This window comes from Arabidopsis lyrata, assembly GCF_000004255.2.
Source record: "Arabidopsis lyrata subsp. lyrata unplaced genomic scaffold ARALYscaffold_8, whole genome shotgun sequence".
Taxonomy (NCBI): Eukaryota; Viridiplantae; Streptophyta; class Magnoliopsida; order Brassicales; family Brassicaceae; genus Arabidopsis; species Arabidopsis lyrata.
The window spans coordinates 14,971,754-14,987,047 of NW_003302548.1; the positions used below are offsets into that span (position 1 = coordinate 14,971,754).

General features: G+C 29.5%; 3 protein-coding genes across 3 annotated transcripts; all 3 read right to left on the minus strand.

The window, feature by feature from the left end:
- Positions 1–695: 695 nt before the first annotated feature.
- Positions 696–4,951, minus strand: LOC9301968 (F-box protein PP2-A14). The gene is made up of 3 exons (XM_002865848.2): positions 4,069–4,951; positions 2,904–3,022; positions 696–1,352 (listed from the first exon to the last, which is right to left on the minus strand). The coding sequence occupies exons 1-3, from the start codon at positions 4,399–4,401 to the stop codon at positions 941–943; spliced, it is 864 nt and encodes a 287-aa protein (XP_002865894.1). The 5' UTR covers positions 4,402–4,951; the 3' UTR covers positions 696–940.
- Positions 4,952–9,932: 4,981 nt separating this feature from the next.
- LOC9301969 lies at positions 9,933–11,510 on the minus strand. The gene is made up of 5 exons (XM_021024920.1): positions 11,284–11,510; positions 10,984–11,013; positions 10,661–10,723; positions 10,247–10,356; positions 9,933–10,094 (listed from the first exon to the last, which is right to left on the minus strand). Exons 1-5 carry the CDS (start codon positions 11,366–11,368, stop codon positions 9,933–9,935), a joined length of 450 nt encoding a protein of 149 aa, XP_020880579.1. The 5' UTR covers positions 11,369–11,510.
- A 408-nt stretch (positions 11,511–11,918) lies between these two features.
- On the minus strand, positions 11,919–14,832 carry LOC9301970 (E3 ubiquitin ligase BIG BROTHER-related). Its single transcript, XM_002865850.2, has 9 exons — positions 14,270–14,832; positions 13,957–14,022; positions 13,514–13,579; positions 13,324–13,386; positions 13,101–13,138; positions 12,712–12,846; positions 12,448–12,599; positions 12,205–12,313; positions 11,919–12,070 (listed from the first exon to the last, which is right to left on the minus strand). Exons 1-9 carry the CDS (start codon positions 14,445–14,447, stop codon positions 12,035–12,037), a joined length of 843 nt encoding a protein of 280 aa, XP_002865896.1. The 5' UTR covers positions 14,448–14,832; the 3' UTR covers positions 11,919–12,034.
- Between the last annotated feature and the right edge of the window lie 462 nt (positions 14,833–15,294).

A 15,294-nucleotide genomic window follows, 5' to 3' on the forward strand; every position in this document is an offset into this window, starting at 1 on the left:
TAATTTTCTAACCAAAAACATTATTTTGTAATTTTTTTTCTCAAAATTTCTAGTGTATGATTTCGCAATTAATTTGTATTTGTTATTTAACATAGACATTTACCATGGATCCAAAATCAATTTTAAAAAAATTCTTAAGATAAAAACTAAGAAGTCTATTTTTAGAAGATAACAAATTTCTAGTTTTTATGTGGTTTTTGGTTTTTATTTATGGAAATCTGTTTTTTCACAATTCAAGATTTAAAAAAAAAATTAGATTCTCTAAAATTTAGGAAAACTAGTTTTTGAGTTGTTTCTCAAGTTTCAAAGAGAAACTAAAAACCTTGATTTTGAGGTTTTTGTGGAAAACTTTATTTTTTAACGTGATTATGTTTTATTTTTGGTTTTTTGATTTTTTAATTAATTTTTATATTTATAGCAAAAATCCAAAAACCAATATCTAAAAACCAAAAGCCACTTAAAAACTAGTAAACATTCAGGGCCTATAAGAGACTTTTAACTCTTTTTTGGTTTTGCCAAAGATCCTTGCATGTGAGATGGACCTGATTAGCTCTAATCCGTTTCAAAAATTTGTATATACGTAAATTTTTGGATCTAGATCATGATAGTAAATTTTAAAAGTTAAAAGTATTGATAAATGAAAAACAAAAAGAGATTATGAAAGAAAGAGAGTTATAAACTTCTAACTCCTCAAGTCTGAAAAACTTTTACATCTTTTTCACATTCCTCTACTTTTACATATTACGACATCGCTAAATCATATATAGTACCATACCTTACTTAACATTCTCACCTAGAAGGCTAGAACTACATCTGCATAAAAATTAATCCAAAATTTTCACAGTTTTAATTATATTAATACAGACTTTATGTATTGACAAAAAAAAATCCTAAAAACTAACATATCAACAGAACCTCTAAAAAACATTTAATCGGAATATTAGTATTTCCCTATATACTCAAATGGACATATGATCACACAATCTAAACATAACCCACCTTTGGTATGTGTACAATCTATCTGGAGCATAGAGAATTTGACCCAAACGGGTGAGTTCTGATTCTCTACGACGAAGTCACCCGCGTGATGATAAACCCACCTCCCCGGTTCGTCCAGATGCCGTTCCGACATAGCGCATTGGCCATCCGATGTAGACAATTGAAACCGGACCGGTTTCATATCCCAACCATGAACTTGGTCCAAACTATATGTTTTCCTCCCACACTTTCTAATAGGTTTTCCTAATTGTATCTTGAAATATAAACTGTATTTTCCGGGTGAAAATTCGAATATGATTTTCCCAACTGCTTCTAACCACCAAATTTGCCGGAGATAAGCCATAGATCCAAATCTGAAGGAACAAAAAGTTTAATAAAACAAGAATCATTGATCATAAGAAATTAACGATGAAAATAATCATAACGCGAGTGGGACAATGTGGATAAGCTGGATAAGCTCTACTACAACTTTAGTTATTACTTATTAGTGTCTTGATTGGTAGATAAATTTCAAAATAACAATGAGGCCTACTAATGATAGACTTATCACAACTCATATCTACCAATCAAAGAGTACTACATATCAAATCTATAAATATATATATATATATATATATATATATATATATTAAAGTGATATAGTGGGGTTAATGATTATGTATAAATATAGTTATATTCTACTTGTTCCAATTTTCGGGAAAATATTCGAATTATGTGGATAGAATCCGGATAGAGTTTCTAATTCCATAAGATATTTGTTGAACAAAGATCTGTGAAATAAATAAAATAATAGAAAGAGAAGAAGCGATTGTTGAAAGAAAGCCATCCAATTATTGGGTATGATCGAGCAAATTTGGGATAAGAGAAAATGACATATTCGTCGACGACCCAAAACTTCCCCTATTCACCTATTCACTAAACAAACCAGCTTTTTGAGCTTATCTAAAAATTCTATATGCATCACCTGTAAATTTACGTATTCATATATATAATATAATGTATACGTCCGTCATTATACATTTCGTTTACGTGTTGTTTAATATCTTCTATCTAAGATTCTTAGAGAAAACCAAAATCTAACATCACCTGAACATTATTTAATTTTCAATTTTTTATTCCCTCAATTATTTCATTTAAAAATTATAATCATAAAAGTTTGTGATAATTGAGCAATACATGAGTTATGATACTATATTTCTCGTTTCTAAGAGACATGAGAAACATTAAAAATTCCGTTTGAGAAGTAGTTTTTGTTTACTATAGTATGTTTTGAAATTCTTACCGAATTGTTGCATGAAAAAGCTGTTGTCAGTTTACCTTCTTAGGTTACTTTCTTTGGTTACTACTATATATACATTTTGATGTGAATTATATCTATTATTTTAAACTCGATTGAATTAATATGCAAGTACAGAAATAGACATTTATGTTTTCAGGTTTCGTCGTAGAAGAGTGTGTGAATACGAAATGTGCAATCATCAACTTTGACCAAGGTCATGGCATGTTTATATGATTTATAGCCAATAATAACATTGTTATTTCTTGTTTATATTATCCAATGATTACCATTGAAAGGGAAACAAAGAAATGTTGACAAAGTCCTTTTTCACTAGAAATAATGATAGGTTTAAAGCACAATTAATAAATACTCAAATCAGCAGAGAGTTTTTAAGTTAAAAGTATACCAAATCAAAGTAGATCATGGGTATTCGATTTTTTGGAGCAAAATGTATCCCAAGATTAGATATCCGATAAAAAAAACATAGCCATACCATGTCAAAATTACTGATTTTTTCTTGTAGAATATCTAATTCGAGTCCGGCCTAAATGTTTTGACTATGATGAAATTTTTAAAAAAAAATCAAAATAAAAATAAAAAGAAAGAGAGAGAGATGTAAAAGGACCTGGATTCGTCAGAAGAAATATGTTCCCAATATCGGCGATCATCAATGCCGGTTATCTTCATTGCCTTTGGTGATATCGCCAAATACACTTTCCCACTTCTCTTGTCCAGCCATGCTTCCTTTTCAATATTACAATCCAAACATTTACTTTTATATTAATATTAATTTACGAATAAATCGCAACCTTTGTTCAAAAACAGAAAAACAAAAATTCGCAACCATGCCAACTTTTACAATTATTTTATATTTTTAAAAAGATATGAATAATCATTTTTTGTTTCTTCTTTCGTACACACATGACAATCCCCATTCGCCCGAATTTTAAATGTAGCCTTTTGATATGATTTGCAAGTCAAATCCAAACATAGCGGAACCACTTATCTATAATATGAACCAGAATTTTTTCATATTTTCCAATTTTATTTCCTCTGCATAAAAATAATTGGTAACGAAACCGAGTTAGACCACAAAGAAAGCAAACTGAGTCACAAAAATATCTTCCAAACTATTTTATGATCCATTCATTTTCCAGTTATTCTTATTTCAATTGTCCATACAAATTCTATTTATTGTAAGAAAAAGAAAAATCCTACAACTAAAAAAAGATACAAAAGTTTAGGTTATAAAGAATATTTGTTGTCTAAGTCTTGATATACTTATTTGTAGATACTTTAAACCCAAAATGTAACAAAAGGGTGCTTAATTCAAAAGAAAAGAAAAAAGAAAACGGAAAAGTGTGGAAAATAGTAATAGCTTTATGTGTTAATTTAATAAATTTTAGGAACGATGGGAATAACTACTATTATACTTTAGGCAAGAATTTCTAACCCTATCAATGGATTCGTAGAACATATTCTACTGTCTTTTTTTTTCCCCCCCCCCATCAGAACATATTCTACTGTCTCTAGAAGCTTTTCTAACACTTTTTATTGGTCATAAAATGAAATAGTATGGTAAATTAGACATATTGACAAAAATCCTCCAAATAATATATTTTTAATAACCACTCCGAAGGAAAATATTTTTACACCCCAAGAAAAATCTAAGTGGGACGTAATTGACCATCAAATATATCAAAAGATTGTAAACACACACAAAAAAAAAAAAAAACATAAAATAATATTATTTAATTTGTCAAAAAAAAAAGAAGACAGAAGTATAGAACCTTTGTGCCGGCGTCGAAGAGGTTTGGTCGGCAAAGCCTTGCATAGATCTCTTTCTTGCGGATGATAAGGTTTTCTTTTTCTCCTACTTGTTGTTGATCTTCAAGAATTCTTCGGACCAGAAACTTGTAGTTACAAGGAAGCTTGTGTTCCCACACCGCATCGGATCTCGACGCCCTATGAAATGACTTATTTACCCTAGCAAGTAGGCAGATCTCCGGTGGCTCCATGTACATGAACATTGCCGTTATACAGTTCTCAGGCACATCTTCGAGACCGCATAACTTTCCGGCAAAAGGTTCTGATCCAGCGATGCTCGATGAAGCCGCCCCCATAGATGAAAGATCGGATGATATCGAGTATATGATAATCTCTTTGATCTTTCCTTTTCTTTGATCTGTATGTATTCAAGATTTGGGTTTGATGTGGTGGAGAAGTAGAAAATATATGGATGAAAGAGATGGGTTTGACATATTTACGATTCTTTTGTTCTTTCTCTAATGGGAGAAGTTAATGGCTTTCTTGGTTTTAAAGGAGAGAGAGAGAGAGGGTATTATGTACGTGGGATGGGGAAATGAAAATATTTGTGAACAGAAACTATTTAATTGTTTCTTTAGTAAGAATATTTTTGACTTGGTGCAACTTATTATAGATGTCGCTAATCTATCAAAAAGTTCCAATGTCTTTTTTACTAGATTATTCGATGTGAAGTCGATGATTTATTGCGACTTTTCGTCTATATTTGTTGGACTACTGATTTTGCAGTGCTGGCAATGATTTTATTTAATATCAACTAAAATAACAAAGTTCGCTCAAAATACTAAAATGAGAAATATAGTTGAAAAAGCGGAAGATTAATAAAACTATGGATTATTGCCGGGAAAAAAAAACCATGGGATTAAAAACTTTTAATTTTGTAAGAATTAACTAGTTTTAACCCGCGGTACACCGCGGGATGATTTAATTTTAAAGTTAGTATAAAAATATTTTGTAAATTATATCTCCTTATAACATATTTATTTATATTATAGTTTACAATTGTTATTAAGTAACGGTATACCACGAGTCCACGAGATAATTATTAATAAACTGAGGATTTAACCCGTATTAAAGCGGTATATAAATATTGATTCAAATTCGTCCGCCATATAAATCATTTCCGAAATATAACCCGTTCCGTAATTTACCCGTCCTGTGATTTGTATTAAAAAAAAGGATTAAATCCGTATTGAAGCGGCGGATTAATGATATTTTAATCTTTTTATTATTGTTGATTCAAAAACCCGTTCCGCCAAACCCATCCCGCCAAAAAACTCATTTATTTTATTAATGTTCTTATTTATGATATGATTTTGAATCATTGTCTAAATATTTTAATCGATGTAGAACGTTTTTTTTTTTGTAGGATTAATCGATGTAGAACGTTGAACACACATTTTCGTCAATTGGATAATATATGTCCGTTTTTAAAATTTCGAATCACAGTATATGCAGAAAAAAAATTGATTCTTTTTTACTTTATATATTATATGATGATTCAAAACAGTTAAAAACAAATCAAACAAAGATGATAGGAGAATCATAATTATAAATCTTAATCAAATCTTCTAAAAATTTAAATTATTAAATATGGAATATCCGGTGTATGAGTTGGGTTAAATATAACCCGACCCAACAAATTTTTTGTGAAAGAATTTTTAAAATGGGTCGGATATCCGATATACCCGAAAACTTTTTTACCCACCCGTCACAAAAAATGCTGCGATTATACTAGTATAGATTTCCTGTTTTGTATTTGATTGTCCTAAGAATAAATGTAGAGCTATATTGGGTTCTTACGATGTAAAAAATTATTACTAAAGGGACCCGTTACTAAGCATTATTATAAGAAAAAGAGAGACATGTTGCAAGGATTTTACTTGGAATATATTCAAAGTGTATGGTTTCATGTGACAAACTAGTCCCCATGGAAGATGCTAATCATATCACAATCCTAGTTACCGGTAGAGGAAATTAAATATAAGAAAAGGTTAACTATTTATTAAGCTATACACATGGTTTGCATTATATTAAAAAGAGTATTCATGTTGTACACATATTAAAAAGGAAACATTCATATAATTTTAGTATCACGAGCCAGCGATTTGATCTTCGTCCCAAAAACATTTGGGCCTCATAATACTACATAAATAAGTTTTCTGCATTACAAACTGAAACATATTTATAATTCTCATTAACATAAAATACCTTTCTATCGAGATCTAGTGGGTGCAAAAGATCTATAAATAAATAGTTGATGGCGTTTGTGGCCAACGCATTCTAACCAATAGGATGGCGAGAATTTGAATTTTGATTTTATCATTTGTAAATGTTTAATAAATTAGATTAAAAGTTTTTTTTATTTGAAATTAAAATGGCTGAAAATACATTCACGTAGATAGCATGAAGTCCATCATCAAGTGGGTTGTGTCATTTCTTTGTGGGTGGTTAAATTTCTTATTCACGGATGTTAAATGTAACCACTCACAAAAAATGTATATGGTGGACCATTAATTTAATTTCAATAGCCAATGTAACTCGTTTTCAAAAAAAAAAAAAAAAAAAAAAAAAAAAAAAAAGCCAATGTAACTATACCAGTAGAAAAACCATTAAAAAAAATCTACGATTACCGTCCTTAACAATTTTTTTATGTCAATAGAGCAATGTAGATAAATTTAGATTTAAACTTACTACTATGGTTGGAGTAGAGACACCTTGCATATCAAAGTAGTTAAACATTGGGTACATTCGTTATTTAATTGATTAACGTGAATCACGTCTAAGCTATATTAATAATAAAATAGGAAAACTGTCAAATCTTATAGGGAAATTGTTAAAAATGTCCATTTTGGTGTGTCCCTTTTCAAAAATGCCCCTTTTAGATGTCCATTTTCAAAAATGTCTCTTTTTAAATCTGAAATTTTTATAAAGTTCTATTAGGTTTATAAGGTACTTATCGATTGTAACTACTACTTGAAGACTCGATCCAAGTATTTATAAGGTTTTATAAGGTGTTTTTAAAGGTTTTACAAGTTATTTTAAAGGATTTTTAAGATTTTTCAAAGGTTTTACAAGGTATTTTAAAGGTTTTTAAAGGTATTTAAAATGCACTTATAAGGTATTTATAAAGTATTTATAAGATTTTGGATACATAGTAATGTAGTTTGTGTATGTTTTAATAATGTTACATACATATTTGGGTAAATCTTATATTTTTAAGAGCATTTTTTATAAGGTTAAAGAAGGGGCATTTTTGAAAAGTGGCATTGAAAAAGGGGCATTTTTGCAAAAGAAATTGTTAAAAATGCTCTTTTTGGTGTGTCCCTTTTCAAAAATGCCCCTTTTAGATGTCCATTTTCAAAAATGCTCATTTTTAAATCTGAAATTTTTATAAAGTTTTATTAGGTTTATAAGATACTTATGGATTGTAACTACTACTTGAAGACTGGATCCAAGTATTTATAAGGTTTTATAAGGTGTTTTAAAAGGTTTTACAAGTTATTTTAAAGGATTTTTAAGGTTTTTCAAAGGTTTTACAAGATATTTTAAAGGTTTTTAAAGGTATTTAAAATGCATTTATAAGGTATTTATAAAGTATTTATAAGATTTTAGATACATTGTAATGTAGTTTGTGTATGTTTTAATAATGTTACATACATATTTGGGTAAATCTTATATTTTTAAGAGCATTTTTTATAAAGTTTTAAAGAAAAGACATTTTTGAAAAGTAGCATTAAAAAAGGGACATTTTTGCAAAAACCTCTATTTAAGCTGGCTTTCAGGCCAGTGACCTACATATACCATAGAAAAAGCATAACACCAAAGAAACGAGGCTTTTATAATAATTGAGAGTTTGAGACTGTGACTTGCGGAAGAATATTGTTTGAGGAATTTAGAAATTTTAATTTCTTGATATCATAATTTTTTGTGGTGAAAATAGAATTCATATGTTTTACTAAAGAGTTTCGCACAAAAATTAATCGGCCTAACTAATAAGATTGATGCTGCAATTTCTTCTCAAATAAACAAATTTAAATAGAACCCAAGGAAAAGTTTGCAAAGGCTAAAAATGGTTGCATATTTGAAAAACAAATGTGAAAGCTGGGAAATATATTTATATAGGAAATCTAATGTGTTTTTTCTTTTTTTTGTTCACATGCATTAGCATTAGGGCTATATTAATATAAAACCACAATTGACCCAAAAACTAGATTTAAATCTGCCGTAATTTGAAAATTTGGTAAGTAGGAAAGAGAAAGATTATGTAAACCAAAACTATCCTTTCTTTTTGGATTAATTACAAAAATGCCACTGACTAAAAAAAGAAAATATGCGGCGACAATGTTTATTTTGACACAATAATATACGGATGACACATGCTAAATAATGTAGTATCACGATAAGTTACAAATTATATGTTAATATAGAATGATAACATGCTAACATATTAAATATCTGAATAATATTTGTATGAACATGGTAAAATGTGATTGGTATCAACTAACTTATATATTAACCTGTTTATTTACTCTAATAATTCAATTATTACCGATAACTTTTATATTAGCATACTTATTTATAATGATAATTTAGTTATCACGTTTAACTTCTAAGTTATCATTTTTGTATGTGTTGCTAATTATATTGTTACCCATATAACGAAATCGAACCCAGAAAAATAGACCATGGTCTTGCTGTCAATGATACCAATTTCCCTCTTTTGCTTAATAAACCTCATAAAAATCCAGTTAACAAATTATTTAGGACATGTAACTCATATCATCTTCTTCCTCACTCCCTACGACACTATTTTACTCCGATCTCTCACTCTCATAAACCCTAACATCACCATCATCATTTGTAACCGCTGAATCGAGCTCCATATGTGAAGAAGTTGCAGCGTCATCATCATCATCGTCAATGGCTTCATGACCATCCCCGCTTGAATCAACAACAATATCTCACGGACTTACCTTAAGATCCTGAATCGAATCCGTTTGTTGAGCAATCTCAGCATCCTAGTTCATCGCTGGAATCAATTTAGTTTTGCAAATTACAAATTAATAAGAACTCTAACGACAACTCTTTGTTACAAACAATCTTCCGTTGAGAAATTATCCGAATTTGGTTCTCGAGGACAGAAAATGAAAGAGATGGATTATTAAAGAAAAAGTTAAACAGCAAGAGAAAGATGATAAGTTAAAACTTTTGTTTTTTTTTTTTTTCTTCTAGTCATGAATTGCATTTGCTAAATGATTAGGGGTAAAAGAGTCCACATTACGGCTACAGTAACGACCGAACAGTGACAATACAGTAACGACCGAACAGTGACAATATGTGTCAGTTAATTTTTTGGTCTTCTGAGTACATATCTTGCAAATACCCTTAGCATTATGGTGTAAGCTCCGTTGTGCAAACGCAGCAAATCTGCATAAACAAAACAATAACATCAAAAAAAAAAAATATTAAACTATATTTCTAATTAATTATTGTAGGTACCTTTCAGTACATTATATAACTGACGTAAATTAAATTTGAATTGTGTTCATACCTTGTTTTGCTCTAACCAAAGTGAAATGCATTCCTCATGGTAGATATGAGCACATGGCAAAGTCGACAGCGTATCTCCCTCCTTGAAATCAATTATACATATCGGACACCTTCAATATTCCACAAACCGATTAAAAAAACTTCCAATTTAGGCCGGAACTTATATATATATATATATATATATATATATATATATATATATATATATAAAACATATTAACAGTAAACAAAAATAGAAACAAAATGTTGTAGAGTGATCACAATATTGATTAGGAAGCTATTCATACATTAAACTAAAAATATTTACTATGATCTTACTGAGTTTTTTCGGATACGTGATTGTTCGTTCTAGACGACGAGGCAGTGCGAAATTTATGGGTTGGTATTTGGCAAATTCTCGTCTTCGACAATCCTTTGTTGACCGCCCCAATCGATTCTCCTAATTGATTCAGTTCCTAAATCATCCAAACAAGAGTTAAGCCATCATCCAACAAAAGTTCTTTTACTAGATCGTCATGCCTTTAATTTTCATATTACAATATATATTGATAAATATCGTTATTAGTTATGTCGCAATATATATATATATACCTCATAACTCATATTATCAACATCAGGAGGAGGAGAAAGAAAACTGTCAGATGAATCATCTGAGAAACTGCCATGAACATGACTTTGTTGATGGGACGACGAACGGTTCACTAGAGATTACAAGTGAAACGTACGTATAAAATAAGTTTCATTTATATAAAAATATAATTTATTTTTAAAGTTTGAAATTCTACGTTTAATACCATATAGGTCTTGGAATTGATGGGTAACATCGTCCGTTAACGCATCATGATTCGCCAAATCTTGGGATTTGATCAATTTTGACATGCAATATTTTACATTAACCAAAACGCATATATAATTTATATAACCACATTTCCGACTGAGATATGAAAGTGGTATACATACGTCAAAAAAAAAAAACAGAGATGCGAAAATAATAGATACACTTACATTCTTGTTCTTGTAATGATTTGGCAAAATTCTCGTCATCGCTTAAGGAGATTAGAGAATAATCTACATTTAGCAAAAAAAAATAATGAAATATAGAGTCCTTTTCTAAAGGTGTACAATATAATATTGGTAAATAAATTACATAGTATATGGCATAGATAGTACCCAAATATTTATTATAGTCACATCATTCTAAATATACAGTTATTGCACTTTGATGTGACTCAGATTAATACTAACACTTATTCTTTTAGGTAAGACTAGAGTATGAAGAATTTTTATTGCTTAAGTCCATTCATACTGTCGTTTTGATTTATTCATACCTTGCATATTTTGCCATTCTCTTGCGACCACTTCATCAGCAATTATAGAACGGTTCATTACAGATTATAATTAATATTTTAACCAAAAAAATGATTTTAACTAATCACCAAACAATTTGGATGATATAGATAACAAGTTCAATGTTACTTAATAAGCAATGATTCTAAATGATTCATCAAAACGAAAACGGACTTGACCGAACCGCGTCGGATAATGGTCCACATTATGATCGACAAACCTTATAAACAATTTACCTTCTTGTGGTCGTTGAAACTGCCGACTAGTAACTGTATCGTTACTCAATTCTGGAAGATCATCATACAGCAAAGATGCCGCAAAGGCTTCATCCATTTCCATCTGATTCGATTGCATCCTCACACGCATGTTATAACGAGGAAAAAAGACGACCTGAGAGATTGTATTCGAAGATTGATATGTTTTGTCACAAGGATTCAGATAGTTATCTTTCTCATCACTCAACCATTTTATAATAATCTTACTTTTGTTGGTTAATGTTCCTGAAGCCTTTATTATAGAGTTATTTTGGTAATTATTGACATTGATTGATTCAAATAAAGAGGTTATTAGCACGCCATATATATTTGCTTCATGTTTGTGTGAAGATATCATTTGATGCATGTATAATCTCCATTAATTACTACTGATATTTCCGGTTTTCATATGTGTATAAATTTTGTAAATTAATTCTCTACTATTTTAATTGGAGTTTGCTTTCGGTTTTTTGAAACAAATCAAAAATCACACCTTTTTAATGAATAATGACTCAATAATTAATAACATATAACCAATTTTTTACTAGTTGTGACAGCACTATTAATTATATCATTCCATACCAACAATGCACAATGCCAAAAAGTTTTGACATCAATAAAACACATTTGAAATATACTCCATAAACTTATGCATAGGGACGAGTTTTCATCTAGTTAATGGTGATACTTTAAAAATATAGGATGAATGATTGAACGATAACTTTAAAAAAAATTCTAAACCGAGCATTATAGATTGTTGGTCCGACGAAATTTAGTATTATGGATAAACCTCGGCTTTGCAAACGCAGCATACCTGAAAATATAAAGATATACATATTAGACTGATTAGAATATTTATATGAGAATATCTTTTGTACATTACACAATACATGGTAGATATATACACTTGTTTTTAAATAAACATTTAGACTGAATTTATGTTCATACCTTGTTTTGTTTCAGCCATTGTGAAATGCAATCTTTATGGTAAATATGTTTACATGGCAAAGTTGTGATCTTATCTCCCTCCGCATAGTCCACTAAGCATATCGAACACCTACAATATTATCCAAACCAAAATTAGATTCATGGTCTAAACTTAATTAATTTGGCTTATAGTAACAAGCAAAAATCCAAATGAGGAACAAAAACTTTTTAACCAAAATGAAAGATACAGTAAAATTATCTTACTGAGAATCATCGGCAACAAACTTCTTTTTCTTAAGCCAACAGGACCAAGTTTTGGTTTTAGTACCATACTTATGAGTCGATAATCGAGAGATTCTCTCTTGCGATAATCCTTTACTGACATCTCCAATCGAGTCTTCTAATTCAGATAATTCCTGCTAACCCAAATCAAAAGAAAACAACATTGATATATAAGATTTATTTTCTGGATCATAAACCACGTATATAAATATATGAATGAAAATGTTGAGTTGGCACGGTAAATACCTCATACGTCATACTTGCGGGATCAATGTTCTCATTATCTGGAGGATTGTGGGAGATATTAGAAGGACTACGAATATGGGTATGATGGCCCGAGAAGTTCTCACCATCGTCATAGTCAAAAAAGGCTCTACTAGTCTAAATTATAATCCAAAGAAAGTTATTTCAATAAATAATCAATTTACTAGAGTGATATGTAACAATCCGCATGGTTAAGAAAAATATAGAAATTATTTTCGGTTAATCATAAAACCTTAAATTTAATGAAAATAAAGATATACTCGTTGTTTATCTATGTATAAAGTCCCTAGCTATACCGGGTTAAAAAAACTATGTAAGTTTTTTTGAGTAATTAATTTTCAGAAGTTGACAACTAAAAAAATCATTATTACCGATGGAGCATCACGTTGAGGTATGTATGAACGATTCACTGCAGATTGAAGGAAATATAAAAGTGTTACCGTAAAAAGTATCGAACAAAGTCATGAGAAAATATTTCTGACGAAATACAATTCACTCTTGCATTTTTTTTTTCTTTTTGAACAAGTAGAAAATACTAAGCAATTAACTTTATGTAATTCAATTTATGAACTCGATGTTTAAATTGATATATACCTTGCATGGGTTGGTAATGATGGTGATGGGTTTCTTGAATATCATCGTCCGTATTATTTGCCGCTAGGTATGATAGATAATACAGTAAAGCATTATTATACGACATTTTCAATTGGTAAATGACAAAATTATTGTCAAGTCAGTGAAAATTATGAAATTAAAGCATTAGGTGAAAAAATGATATACTTACATTCATCTTGTTCTTGCAAATATCTAGCAAGTTTTTCATCATCGCTTAGAGAGGGCTGCAGATTACCTGGAAAACATATAAAATTCGAAATACCATTAAACGATTTATAGGTCCCTAATTAAAGGCTTTGGAATATGTATGTTATTTTAGTTTTACAAAAACATAAATTATGGTTAATTAGTTTAAGCGTTTATGATTCTTTTTTTTTTTTTTTTTTTTTTTTGTGTTTATGATTCTTCTTTTTTTCGCCCTAACTAAGTTAATCAAAGGCATATCATGGTTTTCATCATCAGGGAAACATTAAAGTTGAAACTTCCACACCTAACTATAGTACTAAAATAAAAAATAATACTCAAAATTATTACGTTATAAAGATGATATACTCTCTGATGTGTATAGGGATTTTAGAACAAAGTATATAAAAGCATAAAAAGATATATTACCCTCCAAGTCTTGCAACGTTCTTGCCAATCCTTCATCATCATGTAGGCAAGAGTGCACACAAGCAACTGTAAAATTTTAATACAACAACAAGGTCATTCTCGTTATATGACAAAAATCACATAGAAAATTAAATATTAAATCATTTTATATGCGATTTCAGAAAAAAAAAATCATTATATAAGAGATGGTAAAAGTACGATCATTGCTTTGTTGATAGTGGGAATTTCAAACTCTATCAAACAAAATCATAAAAGTAGTTTGCTATTGAAAACTAAAAATATATATATATATATATATAAACGATTTATTTACCTTCTTCTTGCTGCATCTCTAAAGCAATAGCAGCATCATTACATATAAATTTATTTTGATATTGTTGTTGAATCTCCCGACCAATAACATAATCATTAACCGTCAGTTCTGATAACTCATATTGTAAATAGATTGCAATATTTTCATCGAGAGACGACTGGTTTACAAGCCGAGACATAGATATTTTGTCGAATTTCTTAGCGAAAGAGGTACCGGAGATGCTTTTGATGATCTGTTTTCTCTTAATCAACACAAGAGATTCATACCATAATCTTTCTCATCTCTCGATCCTCAAAAATAAGAACTTGAATAAAGCTTTCTCTTGCGAGATATGATGGTAATTAGTGACGGCAACAAAAGAGTATATCAATTTAAAAGCTGCTTTGTTCCGCCTGTTGAATATGAGTGATATTTGAATTTTGTTTTTGGCTCCACAGATTTACTCTTTTTCAAAGTTTATATAGTAAAATGCTAAGGCTCCTTTTCACAACCTTGACTTTTATTTTTTGCTAGAAATACACCATACATACGAAATTGGGTTTCTTTTTTCCATAATGGGATGTATGTTTCTTTTTAAGTTATTGACATATGCTTTTGAAAATGATTACTAAATCTATTTATAAAATAGTAAAAAATCTTTTATTGATTATGTTTTAAAGCCTGTCTTTTGCAATTCTTTAATTTTAAATTATTTATTTAAATGATTTAATTAGTGATAGATTGTAACCAAAACAGTTTGGTGATAGATTATATATACTCTTCTAATATTTGTATAAAATTTAGGATAAAATATTGTAAAATAAAAGGGACACAACATTGCCACATAGATATTTTTTATGTTAAATAATTTTTCAAATTTATATTATTTTAATTTTCCATAGAATTAGAGGCTTGAATGGTTTAAACGCAACGTTGTTATTAATTAATAAATTTGAGACTCTAAGTCGATTGTTCCGATTTAATTGTGCATCTTCGATTTCTTCAAAATCGATACTCTCACGTTACTGAAATCAGATCCAAGTACG

Excerpts from the sequence above, each read along its gene's own strand:
- LOC9301968 (XM_002865848.2), bottom strand. The coding sequence starts at position 4,401 with ATGGGGGCGGCTTCATCGAGCATCGCTGGATCAGAACCTTTTGCCGGA. Across the intron at positions 3,023-4,068 it reads TCTTCGACGCCGGCACAAAG|GAAGCATGGCTGGACAAGAG; the intron begins GTTCTATACTTC and ends AATATTGAAAAG. Across the intron at positions 1,353-2,903 it reads ATTTCTTCTGACGAATCCAG|ATTTGGATCTATGGCTTATC; the intron begins GTCCTTTTACAT and ends TTGTTCCTTCAG.
- LOC9301969 (XM_021024920.1), bottom strand. The coding sequence starts at position 11,368 with ATGCGTGTGAGGATGCAATCGAATCAGATGGAAATGGATGAAGCCTTT. Across the intron at positions 10,357-10,660 it reads ATCATTACAAGAACAAGAAT|TGAACCGTTCGTCGTCCCAT; the intron begins GTAAGTGTATCT and ends TGTAATCTCTAG. Across the intron at positions 10,095-10,246 it reads TTGATAATATGAGTTATGAG|GAGAATCGATTGGGGCGGTC; the intron begins GTATATATATAT and ends TGAATCAATTAG.
- LOC9301970 (XM_002865850.2), bottom strand. The coding sequence starts at position 14,447 with ATGTCTCGGCTTGTAAACCAGTCGTCTCTCGATGAAAATATTGCAATC. Across the intron at positions 13,580-13,956 it reads AACGTTGCAAGACTTGGAGG|GTAATCTGCAGCCCTCTCTA; the intron begins GTAATATATCTT and ends TATGTTTTCCAG. Across the intron at positions 12,600-12,711 it reads CCGCAAGTATGACGTATGAG|GAATTATCTGAATTAGAAGA; the intron begins GTATTTACCGTG and ends TTGGGTTAGCAG.